The sequence below is a fragment of the Aythya fuligula genome, chromosome 15, assembly GCF_009819795.1.
Source record: "Aythya fuligula isolate bAytFul2 chromosome 15, bAytFul2.pri, whole genome shotgun sequence".
Lineage (NCBI taxonomy): Eukaryota > Metazoa > Chordata > Aves > Anseriformes > Anatidae > Aythya > Aythya fuligula.
The window spans coordinates 1,434,529-1,450,803 of record NC_045573.1 but is presented as its reverse complement, the minus strand read 5'-3'; the positions used below and the strand labels follow the sequence as shown (position 1 = coordinate 1,450,803).

Genomic DNA, 16,275 nt, shown 5'->3' with positions numbered 1-16,275 from the left:
CCAGCAAGCCATGTGAGGAACTTCCCAGACGTTTTCATGCAGCTCTGTGGATCCCAGTCATCAGGCTTTGTCCAGTTCAGTGGAGCAGCTGCACGTTACTCACCAGGGTCCTTGGTGCTCTGCAGAGGTCAGCTAGGGAAAGTCCTAGTTTAAGGTATTTAACTGTTCTTCCCCAAACCAGTTTCTGCTCACCATGCTACAGTGACATGGAAAAAATTAGCCAGAAGCACATGCCCAGTCCCCTGTTCGTTTTCTGTGAACAGAGAGCTAACGACCCCAGCTTGATCGGAATGCTTATTCCAGGGTACATCGTGCTGTAAACCAGACCTGTAATTCACTTTTCTAAGTGTGGTGCTAGGGAGGACCATGACAGACAGCACCTAGGAACTGGCAGCTGCAGAGCTTTCAGAGGCTGCCCTTTCAGTGGCAAAGAGCTGCCCACTGTGCTCCATCCAGAAGGACTGGATTCAGCTGTCACAAACGGGGACAAACCTATTGAGGGAGCACAATGTATTTGTTCATTACGGTGGTGCTGGTACTATGTTGTCTTGCAGACAAATGCTGCATATTGACCGTTGCTTGCAGCGTTGTTTTCCTAGCTCAGCCTAAGGGTCCTTCTGTTTCCTCTTCAGCCATTTTCCACATCGCTACTCTCATGCCCACAAAGGATTTGGATAAATATCGCTGTGACAAGAAAAGGCACCTTGGGAATGACTTTGTTTCTATTGTTTACAATGATTCTGGAGAGGACTTTAAACTGGGAACAATAAAGGTACAAAATTTTACTTGCAGGCATATTATAAAACAGGCATTTGGCTGTTTGTAAAACCTTAATCTGACGCACATTATCTTGGTAAACAGTGTTGAGATCATGAGTGGAGTTTATTTGCCTCAAGTGGATTCACACATGATAGTGTATAGCATTCACCAGAGTCACATTGGATGCCAGTAAAACGTATTTGACTGTTGTATTGTTTTCCCATTAGGGTCAGTTCAATTTTGTGCATGTTATCATAACGCCGCTGGACTATGACTGTAATCTGGTGACGCTGCAGTGTCGAAAAGGTAGGAATCCCTCCAGCATTTGTTCTCAGTCTTTTCTTTATTGTTGGTGGCGCAATAACTGACATCACTTTGCAGTGTTTTTGCATTCCAAAAGTAAAAGCTTCCAAGAGAAACTCTCCAAAACCACTTTGCTGCCCAGTGACATCTGTATACGTCCTATTTATGTATCATACCCTATTTTTGACATCTTTCCACTGTATCACTTGTATCATCTTCAAGCTCAAGATAAAGATCACAGAGTAGAGCAGATCCCTCCAAGCACTGCTTGGGAATGCTGCAAGAGTTGGGAGGTGGAGACCCCTGCAGCTGTTGACCGCCAGCTTCATTCCCAGCGCTGCAGGTCCTGATCCTTGGGGTTCCATACTGAGTCCTGTACTGCTCGTGCAGTTACCTGCAGGAGCATTTGCTTTCCTTTTACCAAATGAGCACTTCTGGGATATTTTTGTTCCATTTCAGTTCGTATAATAATGAGCTCAGCAGGTTCCCCTCAAACGTTTACAGAGCAGCCAGGATTTGAGAGCCAGTTGTGTTAAGTTGTGGTCTAAACTCTGTCAGTTAAAGCTGGAGCTGTAGTGTTTGATGGGAGCTCCTGAGATTCTGTGAAACAGTTCTTCAGGTTTACATTACTTGTCCATTTGGTTACTGGCAACTTTTGTCTTGTACTTCTCTCTTAACTGTCTGACAAGAACTTTTCTTCTTTCTTTAAAAAATGAAGACATGGAGGGCCTTGTAGACACAAGTGTCGCTAAGATCATCTCTGACAAGAACCTGCCATTCGTAGCCCGTCAGATGGCTCTGCATGCTAACGTGAGTACCTCTGTGCTCCCTGAGACTTTGTCCTTCAACAGGCTTGTTGGTCTTTCACCAGCTACCAAGGAAAGTAGCTGGTGAGTAGGACTTGCTAAAACAAATAAGCGTTCTGCCTCAGTTATTTCTTCCAACCTTTGAGTCAATTACTACATGAGCTTACATTTCAATCACAGTCAGACAGTACTGAAATGTTCTATTAACGTTATTGGCATGGTTATCTTAATGTGCATCTATCTTCTTTCCCTCCTTTTCCCCATCCTTCCCAAATCAGATGGCTTCCCAGGTTCACCACAGTCGATCAAACCCTACTGACACCTACCCATCCAAATGGATTGCTCGGCTGCGTCACATCAAGAGGCTAAGGCACCGGGTGAGTAAACACGTCGGTTCTTGGTGTTTAGAGCTGGGCTCTGCCTCACTGTGTTATTATAAATAAGGCAAATGAAATCAGCTGTCAAAGCTTACTGAATAAGAGAAATCTCTATATAAAGGTTAAAATCCAGCTCTTGCGGGAATGGTAAGTGGAGTGATGTAGGTCTGGATTTGCATCTTCCCTTGTGATAAGTGCATTGGGACCCTGATATCTAGACACAGAGCTGCCTGTACTTGACACCGTAATAGGGATTGCAGAAAAAGCTGTACCGAGTAACCTGTCCTGCCCTGGCTAAATGGAGAATGAAAAGAATTTCAGAGAATACAGAGCTCATCTGTTCTCATTTGACTTCCAGCTACGTGAAGAAACCCAGTACCAAACTCCTGGCCTTCCCCTGCAAATGCATTCATCTGCTCCGACAAAGCCCCCTCCCCAGATACCTCAGGATCCTCCACCAACCTACGAGACTGGTCAGAGGAAGCGGCTGATCTCCTCGGTGGATGACTTCACCGAATTTGTGTAGATCCCACTGGGTTGGTGTGTCCTGGGATGAACGAGGCAGTGAATGCGTTTCACCTGCATGCTGACTGTGCAGCTGCCTAGACGTGGAGGAGAAGGGTTCCGCAAATACAGTGTGGCTGTGCTGCTTTCTTGTGGATTCGGCACTGAACTTTATCAGGAGGTTCAAGTATGTTTCACTGTCTCAGCCTGCCGCTGTTGTCTGATGAAGATACTGTGTATCCCCAGCAGATGCTCCAAGAGAGGACCAACTCCACATTTTGTTTTTATTTGGTTTGAGCTATTCCAGGGCTTCCATCTCTGATGGGAACTTTCTTGCAGAACCTTTCTCTAGACTCCTTCAACACCAGCGTCTGGTGGGAGCAGACGAAGTGTGATCCTCTGCACTTCATGACAGAGTGGAAGAGGCATGAATTGTAGGAATTTTGACACCTTTATTGGGAATTAAATACAGAGTACTGGAAACCCAGTCACCATTTCTAAGCAACTCGGAATCTTTGCTTCTCTCCAGGTCTCGTTGACTCTTGGGACTTGAACTCTACAGCATCTGAGACTTGCTCTGCTGCCAGCTCTGGTAAAGGTTAAGCCGAACATGCTGCTTAAATTCCCAAGAATGTGTCTCTGTTTTGAAAGACTCGCAGTGAACCCTCCCTCAGCCCAGGAGAAATGTTTTTGCTGCCAGAAGTAACGCAAAGCAGGGAGGTGAGTGGCACTTGGTGAAGCAGCAGAATGGCAAAGAGCTGGGGCACGAACCTTTGGGCGGAACAGTTTCACCCACTGGGGCTGGCTGCAAGGGTTTTAGCCAGAGGCCAGATGTGGTTTCTAGGTTCAGCTGCAGGATTTCTACTAATTGCAGCAGTGCTGGGGATAACTCATCCCTCTCTGTGCACTCGGTAAAACCCAATTTGAAAGACTGTTGACTTGTCCTGGTGGCATCAGCTCTGAATGAGTTTTGCCTATTGCACTAACGCCTAATGCCAGGCTCTCCTCCTGGGACCTTGGCTGTTGTAATTAACAAGCTGTCCTTTCAGTGCAAGCATGCACGGGTGGAATGGGATTATGTAGCCCATCTTGTTGTAAGATGGTCATCAGACACTACACTACCAAACTGGGAGACACCGTGTAAGCTGGCCTATACTGTGAGTACTTTAATCTCCTGCTTTGTGACTAAATGGAAGTGTGGCTTTTTGATGAGGGGGAACTGCAGAGCCTTTGCAGTGGAGCTGAATACAAGTGCAATCAGCACACGGTACTGTGAAGTGACTGGCAAGAGGACAATGTATGAAATGCTATTAATTGATGCAAAGTGATGCAGGGCTGTTTGGGAACTCTAAGTGTATGTTGTGTTTTGAGTGTTTATAAGTAAATACGTCCTAGAGGAAATAAAGTATTTGTATGGTCAGTGGGTTCTTGCTGACCTGGGAAGACTCGAACCATGTCTGATGATAATGTCATGGGTAATTTGCCTTTGTGGTGATGGCAGATTCCTCACTAGCAGGCTGATGCAGTTAATTACAGACCAAAGCATCCCTAATTGGTTCATTGATGTAAGAAAGTCTCGCATATTGTGCAGGAAACCTCAATTAAAATTCTGGTCACGGACAGAAAGAACAAATGGGGTGGGTAGGAATGTCTGGACAGGCAGCTGGACAGACTCTGGTGAGTGCTGACGTGCCCCTGCGCCTTTCCTGATCTCCTGCTTGTAGTGGTGAGCAGCTCGCTGCCTGGCTGAGGGCTGGAGTGAATGCAACAAAAGTACTGGAGCCAGGTTCTAGCAGTCATCTTTTATTTGACCTTGTCATTTTTTTAAGAAACATCCCCACAGTTACAAAATACGGTATTTTTGTTTGCAGTGAAATGCTGACCAGACAGTTAAAATTGGCATATTGATCACAATCATGTTTAAAAAAAAAAAAAAGCATTTATATAGAGGTCCTTCCCTCTCCCTTTTAAACTAGTGGATAGTTTTTTTATTTTATTTAAGCAGCTTGATACTGTTACATCTGTATGAGACTTAAGACAATAAATAAGAAACCATCTCTGGGTGATTACAAACACAGAAATATACATTCAGGAGTACCTGGTGGTTAGGGCTGTAAGTCAAGTTCATTGCTGCTGACAGTATAACTCCATGACTAGTAACTCTGGCTGCAGCTAAGTGCATGTATACGTGGAACCTTAGCTGTGACAGTGAAGGAACCCTGTGAGTATTGCTATAGCTTGTACAAATAAATGCTGCAATGAGAACTATGATTGCTTGAAAGCTGTCCGTGGTGCCCACCAAGCACGTGGGCCCTCACTGAGGTGTCTGACTTTTCAAGAAACAACTGTGTGGGTTCCAGAGCTGCTCTCCGTACTTCAAGTTAAGGTAAGAAGTAGGACAGTTGTCTTGGCCTGTTTCTGCTCCTCTTTGATTAGAAGAAGCACTTGGTAAGTCACGTGCATCACCTCACACTCACACACACACACAAAGCAAGCTTGGTAAGGAACAGACACTTGGGACCAAGAATCCCGATGCTTCACTGGGGAGCATCCTTGTCCAGCCCGCACATTTAGCTTATTGAAGGCTGTTCCGAGCACTTGGGTCCCTGCTCACTGCTGCCTCTTGCCTCCCTCTCTCCTACCTGTACTTTAGTAACAACTTCTTTTCAATGAACATACTTAAGCTGGGAGTCAGGGGGAAGGAGCTGAGCTCTGAACTGATGCTTTTTTGGGAGGTGGGTGGGGAAAAGGGCTTTTGATGATGCCAGGGCCCCAGAGCCTTCCAAGACCTGCTTGGTTTGTTCACTCCTTTGTTCACCTGGCTCCCGGGCTGGCACTGACAGCCCCGTCCCTGTCCCACCCTGCTGTGGCACTGACCACAGCGAGCAGGCACCTGTAACCAAGGGGAAGGGGGCACAGCCCTTAGGGGTGGCTGTATCCACAGACATTATTCCACTGCAGCAGGAAGGAAATGCGCAGTCCCATTTGGAGCTGAAGTTTAAAAGTGGCTGTTCTGGTGCAGTTGTGCTTAGGAGCTCTCCTGTGTGAGAACCCCAGCCCCAGCTGCTCCAGGGCTGGCATCGCCCCTCTCCCCTTGTTCTACTCCACTCCGGGCACTTCTCTGCTATCTCTTCAACCTGCCTCTTCCTTTCCCTGAGGAAAGCTTTCTGGGTACTGACAGTTTTCTCCACTCTGCACTCTACTTCCCTCCGAAATCTACTCTTGCAACCTTTACGGTGACCAACCACCAACTCCCTGTAAGCAATCTTCATTCTACAGCACACTTCTACTCCTGTCTGCAGCCTTCTGCAACCTTCCACAGCCCATATCCTTCATAATAACCAAGTTTTTCAAGGGCAATTTACACCAGTCCCACAGCCATCACAAAGAGCACCCGTGCATCTTCCCACAGTCACCCAGAAGGGACAGGGGCAGGCAGCTGAAGCCCAGGAATGAAATCTTCACGCGTATTTAACAGCATGGCAGAAAGTGCTGGGAGCTGGAGGAGGAGACTCACCAATGGAAGCATCCAAGAGGCATCTGACTGCTCCCAGAGGTCTCCTCCCTGGTCCGGGCAGTCCTAGGAACGATGCTGCCAGGAGCAGCAGCACCAGAGGCAAGACACACTGTCCCCTGCAGCAGCGTTTGTGCTGCTCAATGCTTCCCTTCAGTTACACTCCAAAGCAGGGAGCAGATTCAGGAAAACCACCTCGTGCACTGCGGGATCCCCACCACGCTCTGCTCCACCTGCGGGGACTGGCCCTGAGCCAGCCCGGCCCAAACCTCGAGAGCACACGCACCACATGCACACAGACACCTAATACTTTATATACACGGGACATTCCCAGGAAGAAGCACTTAATACATCCTTTAAATAACTCTGACAATAGTGTTCTGTCTCCTATCTACATGTTTCAAACACGTTACCGATGCTATGAAAATATAGCAAACATACAAAAATATATACATTTAAAAAAAAAACAGAAACCAACATATAAATTACTTACAATATACATCATGTGAAATGGCGAGGACAAAGTGAACGCAGGCCGTGGCAAGGCTTCGGGGGTCGTGGTGCTCGCTGTCCCAGCCCTACAAGCACAGGCACAGCCCCAGTGTGCTGCGAGTCACCAAGCAGGGCTGCAGGGACTCTGCCTCCTCCTGGCCCCCTAAAAAGCTCTGTTTGAGTCCCCTCCAAATGCAGTTGGACTTCACCAAGAGCCCAGGAGGTAACGCTGTGGCCAGCTGGGGTGGAGGGGCTGCGTTCAGTTTATCCTCACTTGCTCATTTCAGTTTATGATTTAAACAACAACAACAAAAATACTGCTTCTGTGATATATTATCCCGTTCTTGTTAGATCGCATGTGTCATTGTTAGCTGAGGAAAGCATTGTTTAAAGTGCTGGGCAGTACATACGAACAAGTAAACCAAAAAAATACATATACTTACGTCAATACATTCCTTGGGTTAGAAAAGCCAAGCAGCCAGCAGCACGCTCACCCCTGGGCTGCCGCGCGGGGGGCGAGCGCTGGTGGGTGGTGGGGTGGGGTTGGGGGGTCCGCAGCGAAGCCAGCACGTTGGCAACCCCCTGCTCAGCGCCGACTGAAAGCAGCCCCGGGTCTCCGGCCCCTTCGGGTCGAACTGCTGCTCCTCACCCCTCCGAGCCTGGCCGGGCAGCAGGGCTGGCAGCTCGCCGCTTGCAACGTCCTTTGTTTTAAATATCGGATCTCTTTAAATACAAATAATACCAATTTCCGGAGGATAAAAGTAGCCAATACTGGAAATTAACTGATCTGGGTGTAGATATTTATCTATATATATTTATGCTTAAAAAAAAAAGGTTAAATATCTTCTTGAAACCTGTAGCTTTCCTCCACAGTGCGTCTGGTCGGCAATATCCAAGACTCAGTTCAAACCCTCAAGGCCAGGGGCTCCCCTCTCCCCCTTCCACCTGGCACAGCCAGCAGGGAAGGGGCGGTGAGCCTCGTACCAGTCACCCTATGCTGGGCCCCAGTAAAGTGTCCTCATCACAGTCGCCTGAGGCAATCTGCTTGAAGATGGGGCCATTTAACGAAAGAGACAACTTTTTAATACTGCCCTACTGTAATCATTTTTTTTTTTCCCCGCACGCTGACCGTAACCCGTGCCGTCTTCCCCGGCTGTCCACGAGGAAAGGCTCAGCCTTTTCCTATGAACCCTTGACGCTGGCAGCCACCCTTGAGGACGCCAGCACGCCTGAGCCACGAGGCCAGGAGCGTGGAGGACGGAGGCTGCGCCAGCCCCATCGCCAGCAGCGGCACGGCGCAGTGCTCGGCGGCTCCCGATGCTCCAGGTGAGCGCGGCAGGCACAGCCCGCCTCTGCAAACCCTTTCCAAGGCTCGCTCTGCCCTCCCGCAGCACGGCTACTTGACAGTTGGGTGCACCCTGTTCTTGGCCCGGAGAGGCCGCTTCTTCTTCACGGCCGGAGCCAGCGCGGCGTGCGCCTTGTGCGGGGGCAGCAGGGAAGCCGCCGCGCTCACGCCTCTGCTGGCACGAAGGAGCCGGCTGGGCACCGAGCCCCTGCTGCCCGGCGGGGCCGTGGGGGAGTGGGGGGACAACGGGGCGTCCCGCGGGGGCTGCGGGTCCACGTCCGAGGAGATTTCAGGCGAGGGTCCCCGCTCTGCGCTGCCCGCACAGTACCTGCTGAGGACGTCCTCCGCCCCCTGCGCGCACCTCCTCCTGCAGCGGCGGCTCTGGGAGCCCTCCAGCTGGTGCTCGATGCGGTACACGTCCTCCGTCACTTGGTTGACACGGTCGAACTGGGCTAGCAGCATCTCGAAGAGGGAGAGGAGCCGCTGGATGTCAGCGTCCACCTCCAGGCTGTCGCGGGCGCTCAGCACGAGGCTCAGCCCGTCCAGCTGGCTGGAGGAGGTGGAGGCCCTGGAGCTGTCGGAGGCGGCGCTGGGCGTGGGGCCCCGAAAGGATTTGGAATCGCTGGAGTCGCGGGACGGCAGCGGTTCCATGCCTTCAAACCTCACCTTGTGGCGGAACTGGGAGAGAAAGGGGTGGGGGAAAGAGGGGAGACGGAATTATTTCAGGAGCTGGCAACAGGGTACAACTGGCTGTGGTACAGCGCACCCCAGGGATCTGGGGATGGATCCCAAATAAAAATCACCTAAAACAATGGGACTGAGACCTGGCAGCCACAGCCCTACAGTGCCCCATCACTAAGCCAGCCCTTGGGCCTCCAGGATCTGCCCCTGCTCCACCTCTTCTGGCCAGAGGGGCTGGGGGACCTGACTGGGAGCAGTGCTGGGAAGCACCTGGAGGCAAAGCGGGGCTGAGGATGGAGGACACTGTTTCTCTGAAAAACCTGCACCTTAAAGCCTGCTACCAGAGCCCTTGCACACAAACTCTCCCGGGCTGCACTCACCTCCTTGGCCTTGCTGAAGCCCATCCACATTTTCAGCCTGCGCACAAAGAGCTCCACCATCTCGTAGTCCTGGGGCTCGAAGGCAGGACGGTACAGCTCGAAGTGCATCTCCCGGTAGCTGTAGACAAGCACCACGGTGAAGAGCCTCAGCACGATCCACACCTCCAGGATGATGTAGCTGGTGCAGAACAGGTAGTAGAGGCCGCAGGACTCGGGCGGGCAGGGGCGGAGGTTTGTGCTGCCCCGCACCATGGCGAAGAGCAGCAGGAGGCTGCTGCCCACGCTGCGGAAGGACTCCGAGGAGGAGGAGAAAAGCTGCAAAAGGGACAGCGGAGAGATAAAAAGGGATCAGTTGGTGCCACGATGTCCCTCAACACGCACTACCCCATCTTACAAAGTCTGAGCCCTGCGGAGCAGCGGGGCTCTGCTGGCAGCTGCGGCACGGGGAGGGCTGGGGGGGGGTCACACAACCCTGGGCAGCCCTTGCTTGCAGCCAGCCCCCCGCCAGGAGAGTTGGGGGGAGCAGGTACTCACCAGGAAGCCAAGCTGTGCATACGCCAGGAGGAGGACCACGAAGGCCAGCCCTGCAGCCATCAGCTCCTTCATGGACTTCTGAAAGGTCTTCCCAAACACGGACCACTGCCTGACGAAGCGCAGCTGCTGGGCCGCCTAGGACCAAGTGAGAGGACGGTGTTAGGTGTTACAACACATGCTCAGGTACAGAGGGTGCTGCAAGACCTGCCCAGCACCACAGAGCCTCTCCCTTGCTCTCCCTGCCCTGAGAAGAGGCATTACAGCACTGCCTGCTCTTGGATTGCACATGAGAACTTGCAACGGGCAGGTAGGCAACCAGAGGCTAAAGCAGAGCCCACAGACATGGGGCTGTCCGGTCATTAATGTGGAGGTGCAGACATCCCTGGGTCTGATTCCAGCCCCAGATGGTAAATAAACAACAACACATCCCCAACCACAGCCCACATCCCCGACCACATGCTGCTCCCAGCCAGACCTCTTTGTACCTGCACGGTCAGGAGGAAGAGGAGGGAGGCAGCCAAGGTGCTGAAGATGGTGTTGAGGAAGGCCACCTGGTAGAAGTTGGTGAAGCCCTTCCTGTTGTTGAGGTACTTGAGCCACTGCTGGTCTGCGAGGGTGGCCTGGCTGAGGTGCACCACCACGGTGCAGGTGGTGAGGAGGATGAAGCCCCACTGGCCGTAGTTGCCCCACAGGGTGAAGTAGGCCCTGCCCTCCTTCTTGATGGAAAGCGACTCGGACACCACAAAGTAAACCACGAACATCATGAGGAAGACCTGGGGGAAGAGGGGAGAGGTTACCAGGGAAGGAGGGGGCAATGTTTGCCTGCCAGGCTGCACCAGGAGACCTTGCAGCCCCCCAGGACAGCAAAAACCCCATAGGGTAAGCCAAGATCTGCAAGCCTACCCCTGGAGCACACTTCCTCAACTCCTCCCATGCCTTCCAGCCAGGAGTTGGACTTGATGATCCTTATGGGTCCCTTCCCATTTGGGATATTCTATGATTCTACGATTCCTCTTATTCCCTCTGTCCTGCTCCCTCCTCCCCTAGCAGCAAAGCTCTCCAAAGCCCATCCAAGGCACGTGCAGCAGGGTGGCAGCGCCCAGGGAAGGGGGCTCTGCTTCCACCCGGCCCTAGCCCAGCTGGAGGAGCTTTAGTCTGTGGTGACCAGTGCTGCTTTTCTTGGGGACAGACCCCTGAGCATCTCTGAGCAGTGACCAAAGAGGAGAGGGGCACAGGACGAGGCACCACACTGACCATCATGAGCAGCTGCAGCGTGACGCCCCTGCTGAGCCGCAGCAGCGGGAAGGGGCTGATGGAGAGCGCGGTGACGGCCTGGCCAGCGCCCAGGAACTCCAGCTGCAGGGTGATGGCAGCGTGCAGGTCCACGCTGGGGTTGTACTGCATCAGCTCCACAAAGACTGCCCGGCTCCTGCGGAGAGAAGAACAGCAGCTCAGGGACCTGGGGCAACACCAATCCTGGGCTTTGGTGCTGTCACTTTGTAGGGTCCTAGGTTCTCTCCCCAGTGACACCTCCAGGACTGCCCCATAAAAATCTTGGTGACAGCAAAACATCTCCTTCGCCCCTGCCACACTCACATGTTGTCGATCCAGGTGTGCTGCTGAAGGTAACGCAGCTGAGCCCTGCTTTCCTCTAGCGAAGCCCCCAGCTCCTGGATGTAGCCACCGGTATCGTAGAAAGAGATGTAACCCCAGTACCAGACCCTGCAGAGGAAGAAGAGTCACGGGGTGAGAGCTGGAGACAGAACAGCCCTGGTGTGCTCTCCTGTGGGCAGACTGAGCGGGCAGGGAAAGCAGGAGCCAAGTGCCTGCCACCACTCAAACTGCCAGCATGCAAGGGCCAGAACAGCTGCATTTGGGAAAAGCCCCTGGCATTTTTGTGTTAATTTACCCTTTGCAGGGCTCAGGGGCTGCAGCTGACCTTACTGAGGTGAGGGCTGGGAACCACCCAGGGCACCAAAACACCCGACAAGTTCCAACGCCCCCAGCACGTGGAGCAGAGGCACAGAGAGCTGCTCCTTACCCAGCGAGGTCGGGCGGCGAGTAGGACCACGCGGCTGTCACGTTCACGGCTGCCCTTTGCCAGCCAGCTGCGTAGTCAGCCGTGGAGAAGCCGGGCGAGGTGCTGCAGTTCTTCCCGGCACCTGTGCCCAGCCCACGGAGGAAGTCGTGGGCAGTGAGCTGGCACTCAGCTGGAAGGAGACCGACACTGTCACACACACAGCACCCAGCACGGGCACACAGCTGAGCCTTCACCCTCACCATCTCCTCTCCTCCCGAGCCCCCTTCACCCCCGTGTCCTCACCCCCACCTCCCAAAATCCCATCAACCTCTCCCTTCAGTGCAAGCCCCTCCATCCTCATCACTGCCCCAGTTAATTTCACCTCTGGTGGCAGCAGAACCAGAAGCACCTCATACACACGCTGCAAAGAGCAAAGTGCCTCCATAACCCCTGCCTCAGCACCCCACTGCACCCAGACCCAGCCGTTTCACCCTCCAGGCAGTGCCACCCCCCAGCAGGTGACAGCAGGGCCCCGGGCTGCTGTCCCCTCCCTACCTTCCTGCAGCCGGAGCTGGCGCAGCCGGGCTGCCCCCAGCGTGGTGCTGTGGCTCTCCTGACCCGAGCGGTTGTTGTAGAGGTACGGGAGGAACACCTGCGACATCCAGACCCAAAACTGATCCGACCTGCAAAAGGGAACGGCTGTGAGGGGCAAAGCTCCTGGAGCAGCCCTGCTGGGGCAGTGTCTGCAGGTCTCAGCCGTGATCTGGATGTCTGGGTTCCACCTGGAGGAGAGGAGCTGTGTTTTGGGCAGGTAACTGGGCTGCTCTCCTCCATGTGGGCAGCCAGCAGGCAGGGCAGCTCCTGCACCCATATTGTGAGCTGTGCTCCAGGTGGGTGAGGAGAAGGGTTATTAGATGGGCAAGACCTAACGGTGAATGAATCCCCTTGATGCTGAGCCCCAGGGAAATCCTGGAAGAAGCCAGCAGGTACCTGCACCCTCGCCTTGCTGGCCACCCTGAGGAGGGGATCTCTCAGCCCACCCCAGCCCAGGCTCTCTGCTGTTACCTCTTGATGCGGAGGAATTCGCTGCTGCCCAGCTGCTGCTTGATGGAGCTCTGCAGGAGGAAGGCCCTGCTGTTGCGGGTGGCGTCCCCGTAGTTGGTGAGCAGGATCACCAGCAAGAACATCATGTAGATGAGGAAGTTCTGGCAAGCAGAGAGCAGAAAGGGATTGTACCCAACAGCAGGATCCTGTCCTGTCCCTGCAGGAATCGGTGCCTTCCACTGGGTGCATTGGGATCAGGCCCCAGAGCCTGCTGGTAATTCCCATTTGGAAGCAGTTTAAAACAAAACCCAGGCACAGGCTTTTTTTTTTTTTTTTTTTAAACTCCCCTCAGAGCAGCCAGCCCAGGACCACATTTCAGCTGGTACACACTGCACAACCTCCCTGCAGCAGTGCTGTAGCTGGCAGCTCAGGTTATAAACAAAGGTACAGGAGTTTTTGCTCTTTAAAGGATTGGCACTCAGCTAACAGTAGCTGCATGCTCTAAAGCAGCCGTGTACTCCCAGCACCAGTGTGGAAGGTGAGTACTGAATAACTTACAAAGAAACTGGGACTTCTGCTCCCAGGCGGGGACTTGTTATGTCTCACAAGACCCTGCTAATTAATTTTCTTTGCGCAAGTTGATGCTGCACACCTGGCCCTAGCCTCAAACACCCCAGTTATGGAGACAAACACACCCGCTGCTCCAAATTGAGGACACGGCCACCCCCTTACAGTCTTGCTGTCCAGACACCTCAGAGCTTCACAGAGAAGATGAACCTCACCTTCTACAGGTGGGGAAACTGAGGCAGGGACTGGACACCTGCACCTCCAAGCTCATGGGGTCACAGATGGACAGGGAGGGCCCACACAAGGACGGATCTCGGCTGGTGGTGCCAGCACTCCACCTCTGCTCACCTTCAGCATCCTGTGCAGCAGCTTGACCTTCCTGGCCTCCTCCTTGGCCTGGAAAAGGGCAAATCCCTGTGGGGGTCGGACTTTGCTGATCTTCTCAGAAACGTGCTCAACAAACGGGTGCTCCACCAAGGTGTCGTCTTCCTCTGGGTGCAAGCGCTTGGCGACCAGTGAGAAATAGAGGGCTTCCAGCAGCACCTGGGGACACCAGCACGCTGTGAGCTCGCAGAGCAGAGCTGTGCCACCAGAACCACGGGGCAGCAGCTCCTGTTTGCCCTTCAGCCACAGGGCATGGCAGCTCAGCACCACTTTGTGGAGCAGCTGGCTGCCTGTAACACAAATTGCCACCAGCTGCCTCCCCTAACGCTGCTATCGTGCCCACCCTCCTCTGCAGAATTCAGTCCCCTGTGTCTGATAGGACTTGATTAGTATCTGGAGAAAATGTTAATTACAGCTAATATGTGCACACAGACAGGTAAGTGCTTGTGTCCTCCCTTTGGTTGTCCTTACCTTCAGGGGCTCCCAGACCAAGAAGGATGCCAGGAAGCTGAATATCCCTGAGATAAGCCACATGAGGGCAACGCTGGAGGAAAAGCCCACCCCGATCCACACGGAGACCCCCGTGGAGGTGGCAAAGAGGAAGAGGCTGATGCCATGAGCCAGATAGGAGCACCAGGGGGGCAGCAGGCGCTTCCTGAATGTTTGGTCTGCAACTGGAGGGAAGAGAAACGAGAGCAACCATCACTGCTAAAGGGTCCCAGTGGGCACAGGGCTGAGCACATCCCTCATTGCAGCAGAGAACTCGCCACCAGGCCTGGGAGGGTTTGGAGGGATTGTCCTAGACATCTCCCACTAAGCACAAACAGGGACAGCAGCCTGAACCACAGCCAGCCCAGCACAGCAGCCTCCCATCTGCAGCAGCAGGGTGGGCAGCAGGAGATGGGATCCTGCCTCGGCAGTGGGATCAGCTCCCTGCTTTCTATTAGAGCCCCGGGAAATGGGGAAATGGGGCATGCCCGGCCTGGCTGGAAGTGCTGCGGTCAAGACCTGTGAAAAGCCACACAGATCTGTCACAGCCTTCAGACAGCCAAGCCACCCTGCCCCGGGGCTTGCTCGGGCACAGCCTCTTTCATCCACCCATCTGAACCAGTGCCGGCATAGAGATACTACAGCCATTCATCAAGCATGATGAACGGAGGGATTTTAGCAGATCCAGGAGGATTTACTGCCGTGCCCAATTCTCTCTGCTGCAGCCTGTCCTAAGGAGGCCGTGCCTCAGGAAGCCAAGAGTTCACTACAAGAACTGGTGCTCAGCCTCTCTATGGGACAGCCTTGCACTTCCCACCCCCAGGCCTGACACCCTGCTGGTGCAGCCCCAGCTGTGTTGCACGGTCCACTAGGAAGCACCTCTCCTCCTCTGCTTTGTTGGGTGAACTTTTGTTGGCATTTGACTCATTTTTCCATAACAGAGACCCTCGCTCTGCATCCTCGTGCTGGATGAAGGAAGGAATTGGTGGCTGCAGGAAAACAGCAAACACATCCCTGCTGGGAGCAGCCTCTCCTAACACTCTGCTTACCTGCCTGTTCCTCATAGCTATGTGCCAAGGCCCCTGCCCGTCCCCAAAGGCCCCTGCCCGTCCCCAAAGGCCCACGGCACTGCCGCTGGGCACAGCCCTGGTACCTGTCCACGTCGACTTGGCCGACCTGCTCACTTCCCGGGGAGGGGCTGCCATGCCCTGGCCCTTGTCGTTCAGCTTCTGCATCATGACAGTCTCCACCTTCTCCCCGAACACACTGGAGCTGCCGAGGCAAAGGGGTGCTGTCAGTGAGCCGTGTGGGTGCTGCGGGGTCAGGCTGTCAGCAGCACAGCAGCACTGGGCCAGGCAGAGGTATTTTATAGGGCAGCAGGCTCAGGCTGCCAGTACCCTGATGCTCTGCTCTGCCTTTTGCAGAGGAAGACTTTTTGCTGGAAGACTTTCCCCTCCCTCACCCTGCTGCTTTATGCTGGCTCTATCCGTGAGCTGCCAATCCGTGCCCGTGCCCCAATGCAGGGTGCTCTGGGCATGGCAACACACCAGGGATTCAAACCCCCTTCCCCAAAGTGCCTCCCTGGCACTTCATCAGCAGCCCACGAAGCTCTGGAGCCGTTTCTCCAGCCAGGGCTTTAGGGGATATTCCAGGTGGCTCCTGGAAGGGACGCAGAGCCCTCCTGGAGCCCAGGCTGTGCAGGCTGCAGGAATCACAGTGACACAGTGACTGTGTGACAAGTCTGTCTGGGGCTTCGCAGTGCCACAAAGCCCAGCTCAGCTCGCTGGGGCTGCATGCAGCAGAGCTGGCAGGCACAACAGCAGCAAGGGCAAGGACAGGAGACACTGGGTCTGTCTGCCTTGGGGGGGGAAACTCTGCTCCCCCCGTACTTACAGGCCTGAGATCAGATCTGTTTCAGCCCTCATGTACGGCCCCAGGTCCTGGGAATGGGAGATGCCACTAGCTCCATCTGCTAGGATCTGCCGTATGAGGTCCTCATCTGGGGAAACAGCGCAGAGGGCATTGGCAGGAGCACAGCACGCAGACCCCCACCCTGAGAAGGTTCTGAAATTCCCA

At 53.8% G+C, this 16,275-nt stretch overlaps 2 protein-coding genes across 8 annotated transcripts in view; one reads left to right on the top strand and one right to left on the bottom strand.

Annotated features, from left to right (window-relative positions):
- Positions 1 to 4,685, top strand: part of TSC2 (TSC complex subunit 2) — a 34,781-nt gene extending 30,096 nt beyond the window's left edge. For all 7 annotated transcript variants that reach the window (XM_032197689.1, XM_032197694.1, XM_032197693.1 and 4 more), the window contains 5 exons: positions 633 to 772; positions 987 to 1,065; positions 1,781 to 1,872; positions 2,147 to 2,245; positions 2,604 to 4,685. In XM_032197689.1, the coding sequence (XP_032053580.1) occupies positions 633 to 772; positions 987 to 1,065; positions 1,781 to 1,872; positions 2,147 to 2,245; positions 2,604 to 2,771 (578 nt within the window). In that variant the 3' untranslated portion in view covers positions 2,772 to 4,685. The remainder of the gene's footprint in view (positions 1 to 632; positions 773 to 986; positions 1,066 to 1,780; positions 1,873 to 2,146; positions 2,246 to 2,603) is intronic.
- Positions 4,686 to 8,151: 3,466 nt separating this feature from the next.
- PKD1 (polycystin 1, transient receptor potential channel interacting) overlaps positions 8,152 to 16,275 on the bottom strand; it is a 48,306-nt gene continuing 40,182 nt past the window's right edge. Inside the window, exons 34-46 of the mRNA XM_032197737.1 lie at positions 16,093 to 16,198; positions 15,353 to 15,471; positions 14,182 to 14,384; positions 13,675 to 13,869; positions 12,781 to 12,920; positions 12,271 to 12,398; positions 11,737 to 11,905; positions 11,292 to 11,417; positions 10,950 to 11,124; positions 10,181 to 10,468; positions 9,696 to 9,830; positions 9,162 to 9,476; positions 8,152 to 8,778 (exon numbers count right to left, since the gene is read on the bottom strand). Of these exons, the coding sequence (XP_032053628.1) occupies positions 8,152 to 8,778; positions 9,162 to 9,476; positions 9,696 to 9,830; positions 10,181 to 10,468; positions 10,950 to 11,124; positions 11,292 to 11,417; positions 11,737 to 11,905; positions 12,271 to 12,398; positions 12,781 to 12,920; positions 13,675 to 13,869; positions 14,182 to 14,384; positions 15,353 to 15,471; positions 16,093 to 16,198 (2,726 nt within the window). The remainder of the gene's footprint in view (positions 8,779 to 9,161; positions 9,477 to 9,695; positions 9,831 to 10,180; positions 10,469 to 10,949; positions 11,125 to 11,291; positions 11,418 to 11,736; positions 11,906 to 12,270; positions 12,399 to 12,780; positions 12,921 to 13,674; positions 13,870 to 14,181; positions 14,385 to 15,352; positions 15,472 to 16,092; positions 16,199 to 16,275) is intronic.